An 8555-nucleotide genomic window follows, 5' to 3' on the forward strand; every position below is an offset into this window, starting at 1 on the left:
CTTTGGCATTGGTGTCAAGTGTCCCATTGTTTTTGTTCGCAGCTAGCAAAAGATGCCCAAATATATCCCACCTCCTTAAATACGATAACTCACAAAAGAGCCAAACCTTCTCCCTAACTTATCGAGCCAACCTTCCTCATCAAGTTTCACGCCCTAACAAATATCCTTCTAAAGATATTTGAACTTTTAGTGGCCCTTTTGGATCTTTTCAAGCATAGCAAATTAGCAAGTTTAAAACATGTACATCTTGCCAGCTATTGTTGGCATTCTCACAAAGTCAAACACTTCTTCCTTTACCAATTTGTGGTTAACGGTTTAAGTGTGACTTGTTGACGCTTATATATGATTTTTGTCTTTTCATCCATCTTAACATGTACAACTATAATCAAGACATGTGTTATAGAAATTCGACTTTAACTTGTCTGATCGTCGTTCCTCAGTGTAATTATAGGTTCTAAATATTATATGAAGTTTTTTTCCTTGTTTTTTTCTTTTTGGTTCGCACTTTAGAACTCATAATTGGGGTATTGCGTTTTGGACTGAACTTCGATAACAAAATATATGGCTTTGGTGTTGATGTTGTAGCCGAAACCAAATGCGACCGTAATACGCAATTGGAGCATCGATTATTTAGGGTTTGGTCAATGCAACCATAATTGGATTATATTATATATAACATATATATATAGTTTTTCAACATTGGTTTGGATTTTATTGGGAAGAGATAATGTAACATCCCACATCGTCCAGAGGAGTGGATCCTGGAAGCTTTATATGTATATTCCCATCTTTACGTAGCACGATATTGTCGCCAGCTTGAGATCATGGGTAGGGTAGTTTTGGAGCCAATCCCTGGCCGGAGGTGTACTGACGAGGACATCGGGCCCCTAAGGGGGGTAGATTGTAACATCCCACATCGCCCAGGGGAGTGGATCTTGTAAGCCTTATATGTATATTCACATCTCTATCTAGCACGAGACCGTTTGGGGGGGAGTGGATCTTGTAAGCCTTATATGTATATTCACATCTCTATCTAGCACGAGGCCGTTTGGGAGTTCACTGGCTTCGGGTTCCAAAACGGATAATATCGTGCTACGGCGAAGTCATGCCCAGGATGTGATGAGGGCCCGGGTCAGGATGTGACAGATAATGAGATCGAAATGTTATACTTAAATCGAATTCCAATGGCTGATTGAGTGGTCAAATTCTGCATGAACTTGTAAACTTCAAATGTGTGTTTTGCATGACCCTTGCCAGGAGCATTGCATTTGCCCCATAAAATTATAAAGGAAGCAAGTCCAAAATAACTCTATAGGAATATGGAAAAACGTGAAACATTGCACAACGTGGGAAAACCGTAAACGCCCATGACTAGCTAGACAAAACAGCGATGTGAGATTGATATTTCAACGCAGGCTTTTCTGATCGCAGACTCGAAGTTGTCTTTCCCCTTTCATTTTTTTTTCTTTTCCTTTTCTTGTTTGGATTTGAGGAAATACAAAGATAAATGTGTACCAAGATTCTATCGTTTCAGATAAACCACACAATAATTACTTATTAGTACGTATGATAACCACCATTAATAAAACTGAAACTTGAAATTTTCCCTTACAAGTGACGAAAAATACATTAAAATTAGTGCTAGTGAAATGCAAAAGTAGAATGCACAAAAAAAAGAAAGTATTATATTGATCCTTATGGATAAATACTTACGTAACATTCTAGATTATAACCCAACTTGATTTATTTCTTCGATTCCTCCTCGCGCCTAAATCTTAGATTGAGCTGCTCATCATTTTTTTTTATTCCTACTCAAGCATCTATAACGTCGAAATTAAGCTACTGATCATATTCCATTTTACATGATTAATTAATTTGCTCCCTCCATCCATTTTTCTTCACCTTTCCTTTTCATGATGTTTTACTATTGATCTTACAAATTACAAAACTTATGTGGCGCACAATACCAAGTAACTATGAGCTAATCATATCCTTCTTGTGAATGCGGGCGTGCCAACTCGCAATCGAGCTCGGTAAGGCGAGTAGAATAGATATGATGGTGGTGTCAAATATGTTGTTGACTTCTGCATCGAACCAATTATGACCAAGGAAGAAACACATCTCGACCTTTGGTTTTAGAACCTGAAGACAAAGGTTGCCTAAATTACGGCGAAGTTTTGGATCTCCCAGACCAGGTTTGGCTGCCTTGACTATATTCGTAAGGATATAGGTTCGTTGAATTAGTATCAGGCTGTAAGGACACAAGCACTCAAAGGAAATGAACGTTTTTATAATGAAGGTAGTTTGGTCGTCTGAATGTCGAACTGCAAAATGCACTTGAGAGTAACCAATAATAGAACACTCCACTTAGCTGGGAAGCTAATGAAGTGACTTATTTCGGTGAGTAAGTTGAAAACCCTTAACCCGCCGAGACTAGGATATATAATCAACCAACTAGAAGTAATGTTGTTAGTCCAAACTGAAGGTGCTTCTTGATCACTTGGTTCTACGACTCTAGTGCTATTAGTTCAAACTGAAGATGTTGCCAGTTGTCAAAATAGTGTTGTTAGTCCAAATTGAAGTATTGACGGGAAAGTTAGGATAATTAGTGTTTCTCAGGGTTGTGAGAAGGGTTTCGCGTAAAGTGAGGGTTGATGTGTAAAGCGTTTTGAGTTAATTGTTGAATTGAAGAAAGGTTCAATGTTGTAGAGGCTTCTTTATTTATAGATGAAGCTTTTGTGATAAACAAGCATGCCGAGGTAAAGTTTTGATGGGACTGTGTTGGCTTGGCATTTGCTCGAATATTCCTTTATCCCTTTTAACTCGAAACTTCATCTTCATCTAATCTCAGCTTCTTTGATTCTCACCAAGGCTCTGAACCTAGCTCTGTTACGAGATGTATTCATCTTTATTGGGGCACGCATGCATTCTGATCCTTAGGATAATTCGCATTTATCCAATGACCAATTTGATCCCCTAGAAATTTTAATTCATATAGGACTAGACCAGACCACCCACACTTGATCTCTTTACAGTTCTTCTTTCATAAGGACTCAATCGACCTTATTTATGGGCTAACAGCCCATTGACTTAAAGGATGCATACTGGGTCGAGAACTGTAGTCCTCAGGTCCGCCCATCTTAGCCCAAACTATTATTTCACGTCCAAAATTGCCCCCTCGCTTTTGAAACTCTCGGCCATGGACAGTTGGCCTGAAGGTTTTTGAGAAGCAAACATCCTTTAAATTGCCCAATATCTTGCATTAAATACCTCAATCTCAGTTAACACGCTAGCCTCAACTGATACACTTTTCTTTTGCCACGAGTCAGATTTCTACATCGCATCTTTTTTTTTTTTCCGGTCATCTCACGCGCCTTACTCATTCGAACAATTGAGCCGTCGAAAAGTCTCCTCTCGAAACACTTGAACTAAGCCTAATGCTAGGGAGACAAAATTTGGAGACAAAGTTTTGAAAGTTAAAAGACATGGAAGTAGATGATTGATTTATTACTTAAATATTGATAAACATATTTATTCCTATTAGTGACATATCATTTAGTTTGCGAATTTAGTCTCCCTAGCATTACTTCTTAAACTAATACCAACCGTAAGCTTTCAAACCGGATTAATCAATTGAGATTGCTTCGATTCCCCACGACTATTATGATTGAAAGTATGTCCCGAGATTTTCTTGATTTTGAAATTCAAAATTAATGATTAGAGTTTTAATCTTCCCCCTCTTTTTGAAACCCCTAGGCCTTTTCCTTCTTCTTTACGCCCTCAATTTGTTAGGCCTTTTCCTTCTTCTTTACGCCCTCATTTCTTAGAACACTTCGCCATTCCTATTTTCGAAATCCCATTCTCTTCTTTCTTCAATTTCAAAAAACTCCCCAACTCATGTTTTTTTTTTTCAAAAAAAAAAAAAAAAATGGCCAACAATCAATCTCCAATGTCATTCTTTCAACAACTCTCCTGTGAGCTCGAGTGCGTTAAGGAGAACATCGAGCGCCTCACCACCAAAATCTTCAAGTATTAGGACGAAGATGAAATAGAAACCCAGGTTCTTGGTCCCCTGGTTAATGCTCACTACTGGACTCCATGGTTGTGCTAATGAAAAACAACATGCTCCCAACATTCTTCTAGGATGGCGATTGGTCGAAGCGGGGATCTGCGAATAATCCACCAAATAACACTAAGGAAGAAAAAATCAAACACATGAACTCAAATTTTTTACTTATAATTTTTTTTAATAGAATACACAAAGAAACAAGTGATAAACTAATGTGAAAATTATGAATTAATATGGTAATATTTACATCATCCCTGATCCCTCCCCTCTAATGAAAACGGTCCATAAACGGTTTACCATCGTTTTTCATAATAATTGGGTTAGTGAAACTGTTTAATTCACTTTTTTTTCTTTTTTTTTGTCCAAAACCTATTTGATTCACCTTAGTTCTATTTAATTCACCTTTAATTCCATTCAGTTGAGCAAGAAAAAGGGGGGAGGTTGATTGGGACACGTCAGGGTCTAGTCATAATTAGCTAACTTGTCACGATGCCATCGTTTCTTGACAACCATTAGTCCAACGCGGCGGCAATCCACCGAGCCGGTAGTGCCACGGCCTGTCTCTGCTGACTGCACCCCACATCATCATTAATCCAATTAAATATTACACCCGAAACACCATAATCATACCCACCACACATCTCACATGCATACATATCACATACCCATACATAAACATGCATAAAAATCTTAGAAAATTCCACGATATCTCAATCAACCCACCTCCCTCCCCTCTTCCTATATATTCTCATCCTCCAAAAATAACATACACCTTCTTGTTTGTTCATCTTATATCCCACACCCACACACCCACACACCCACACCAACAACTACTACACATGGGTGAGGTTAGTAAAAGTAATCAAACTTTGTCATTCTTCAGTTACTAATAGTTTGCTTCCTCTAAATTGTATGTTCTAACGACGGATTTATTTGTCCTTGCAGAAAAAGGAATCCCCGAAGAATGACGGTGAGAAGAAGCCCACCGACGCCGCCCCCAAGAAGGACGACGGTCTGAACATCTTCATTTTCAAGACCGACATCCATTGCGAGGGATGTGCTAAGAAAATCAAACGGGCTGTCAAGAATTTTGAAGGTATGTCAATCACGAATTACCCGCAATTGTATCGATTTCACTTAACAAGTTTTGATCACAATGATAAATTTGAGCTTCTGTGTTCTTATCATTTCTGCCTTCTTAATTTAGAACATTGTATTGTCCAAAAAAAAAAAAGAGTTCCGAGTTTACCGAGTTCACCAGAATTCAGGCTGCATTGAATGGTTCGTCTCTGAGTTTAATGGAAATTAAAAGGGACCAAAAATAAATAAATATGTATTAAGTTTTGGATAAGATTTGAGCCTTTGTTTATAAAAAAAATAAAAAATAAAAAATAAAAAATAAAAAAGAGCCTTTTTTAGTCGCTGAAGCAAAAGGAAACAGTTCGCACAAATTTGACTTTAATGGTGTACATGCATTTTTCCATTAATTTTAAGCTTGAATTTGTTGGTCTAACAACTACTTACGTAACAAACACGATTTTATTTTGTTAATTGATTTTGGCTAATTAGGTATTAATTTTTTAATTTGTTAGGCGTTGAACAAGTGAAGACGGATAGTGCAGCCAACAAATTGACTGTAACTGGGAAAGTTGACCCCGCCGGACTCAAGGAGAAGCTCGAGCAGAAGATCAAGAAGAAGGTCGACCTGGTTTCTCCTCAGCCCAAAAAAGATGGTGGCGGTGGCGGTGGTGGAGACAAGAAGCCTGCCGCAGATGGAAAGGCTGAGAAAAAGGGTGAAGAGAAAAAGCCAGCTGATAACAAAAAGCCAGCGGATGACAAGAAGGCAGCTGAAGACAAAAAGGCCAAAGAGGCACCCAAAGAGGTAATTCAATGGCATTCACGTATGTAATGTTGAATTAGGCTGTAAATTGACTCAAAACAACTCGAACGTATACATTTTTTAAAAGGGAACTTTAACGAAAAGCACCTGGTACTGTTTATTTTAACGAAAAATCACATTTTTACACTAAAAAGTCAATCCTGGTACTATTCACTTTACCCTTTATTTTGTCCTTATCATTAAAACTTAAATTTTTCAACCCCTTTTCATTAGTTTTCCTTTTTTAAAATACATGCCACTTCGAGAATATTCTCAGAAAATAATTCACAGAAAAAATATGGTGGTGAGCAAAAAATTTCCTAGAAAATTTCACTTTAGATCTAACTGGTGCACGTGGCACATTTTTGTTGACTGGGAATTGTTCAGTCAAAATAGTGAATTTTTGGGTGCATTAATGTTTGTTTTTCGTGGAAACCCAGGTTTTATATATTAATTTTGTTGTTAAATTTGTTTATTTTTTGTTGGGTGGTTTCAGAGTGCTGTGGTGTTGAAGATCAGATTGCATTGTGATGGTTGCATGCAGAAGATGAAGAGTAAAATCTCCAAGTTTAAAGGTCAGCCAGATTCCAATCACTTCTCAGACTTTTCATGACTTGAATAATAAAATATAGAATTGGGATTATATTAATTTAATAAAGAATGATGCAAGCACACCCCTGGCACCACGCTAGTAAATTTCAATATTATTTTAGTAGATTTCGTAAAATGACTAGTCTTAGTCAAAATTCATAGAAAATTAAATCGTAACGATACTTTTATCCTTAAAAGTTAATATGAAATTAGCTGTAAACTTAAATACTTAATATTCAAGTATTTTGTTTACAACATTTGAGTTTTATATGCACTTGCTCGCCGTTTTAAAAATTTCAGGAAGACTTTGTGATCAATTTTAAAATTTTTGTGCTAGAGCTTATTATTTCTTTACCAAAAAATTGTAAATAATCAGGAGCAAATTTGTCATTCTAGTTATCTAACAAACAAGTGGATTATTATGGGGGTTGGCAGGTGTTAACAATGTGAGCTTTGACGCATCCAAAGACCTAGTAACGGTGAAGGGCTTCATGGACGTAAAGGAACTAGTACCTTACCTCAAGGAGAAGTTCCGGAGGGCCGTGGAAGTGGTCCCACCCAAGAAAGATGACAGCGGAGCCGCCGACAAGAAACCAAAAGACGGCGGCGGGGACAAGAAGGAAAAAGAAGGTGCAGGAGGTGATAAGAAGGAGAAAGAAGGAGGTGGTGAGAAGAAAGATAAAGCAGTCGCAGCAGGCGACGGAGAAAAGAAAGAAGTTGTCGCGGCCGCAGGCGGCGGAGGAGGAGGAGGCGCCCCGAAGATGGAGATGAGCAAGATGGAATATAATGGGTACCCTTACCCACCTCCTTCTTACTATTGGTACGACGAAGGGCACGTTTACAACCACAACAAGTTTGTAATGGAGGCTCAAGCGCACCAAGCGCACATTAGCCAAGGGTCGTCTAGCCACGGCTACGCCGTGCCGATGGAACACTACCCTGCGCCGCAGATGTTCAGCGACGAAAATCCAAACGGTTGTTCGGTGATGTAGGGTGCGGAACCGATCGAGCGTTGGTTGGTCGATTAATATTCTTTGTCAAGAAAGATATTAAAACTGTAAATATTAAGTAAAGTTTAATAGAAGTAAATACAAGGTTTACTTTTGAGTAGGAATTGATGGGAATTTTGGCCTTTATCACACGATGTCGTAAGGTTTGCCGGCCAGATGTGGAAGCCGGTTCAGATTGTTGGGTTTGGTTATTGGTGGGGTTTAATATAAATATTCTGCTAATTCTTTATTATATTGCACTGGATCGGTCGATGGTTTAGCTTTGTGGCACAGACGAGGCCACTTGGTGCTCTTGTTGATTTCACTGGATTAATTATAATCTATATATTTAATAATCTGTCGTTGTTAAGTTTGTGTCCTCTTTTAATCATCAGAATTATCATATTTTGTTTCACATCATTAATACATAGTTTTTTAAGAGAATCGATATTATTATTTGATATATTCAAACTCAGAGGGAAATTGAAATTAAAAATGAAATGGAAAGTGTTAAAGGACTATGCGAGACAAAATAAAAATAATTACGTAGCATAATATTTATCTACAGACTAATTACTTCAAATGAAAATTGTCTTGTGGTGAAATATTTTGATAAAGAAAAAGTTGTGCAGATGAATATCATTATCTTCCATACCTATGTTCCAATTATAAAGTCGTTAAACTTTACATCACTTTATAGGTTTAACATTTCTTTCTTGTTGGCATGCAGAAATGAAAAAGCCAAAAATGTACACGTAGTTGAATTGTGTATCTTAAATGTATTCCCCTTTTTGGTCACATATTCAAAACTTTAAGTGGGATTAGGTGAGAGGGAAAATACTTTGCTCAAATAATTCCTTCTTGAATGACGCCGTGTATAAATGTTATAATCGAAAGAGAATAAATTTGTCGGTATCTAAACATTATCTTTAGATCTCTGAAAGAATGGACTACCGTGATGAAGCTAACAGCTGATCCCCCCTACAAAAAGAAAAAAAAAAGAGGAAAGCATCATCTCTAGATTAAT

General features: G+C 37.5%; 1 protein-coding gene across 1 annotated transcript; it reads left to right on the forward strand.

The window, feature by feature from the left end:
• Positions 1-4752: 4752 nt before the first annotated feature.
• On the forward strand, positions 4753-7898 carry LOC126593704 (heavy metal-associated isoprenylated plant protein 6-like). The gene is made up of 5 exons (XM_050259810.1): positions 4753-4917; positions 5015-5165; positions 5662-5951; positions 6445-6523; positions 6975-7898. The coding sequence occupies exons 1-5, from the start codon at positions 4909-4911 to the stop codon at positions 7529-7531; spliced, it is 1086 nt and encodes a 361-aa protein (XP_050115767.1). The 5' UTR covers positions 4753-4908; the 3' UTR covers positions 7532-7898.
• The last annotated feature ends 657 nt before the right edge of the window (positions 7899-8555 follow it).

Source organism: Malus sylvestris, chromosome 12 (assembly GCF_916048215.2).
Source record: "Malus sylvestris chromosome 12, drMalSylv7.2, whole genome shotgun sequence".
Taxonomy (NCBI): Eukaryota; Viridiplantae; Streptophyta; class Magnoliopsida; order Rosales; family Rosaceae; genus Malus; species Malus sylvestris.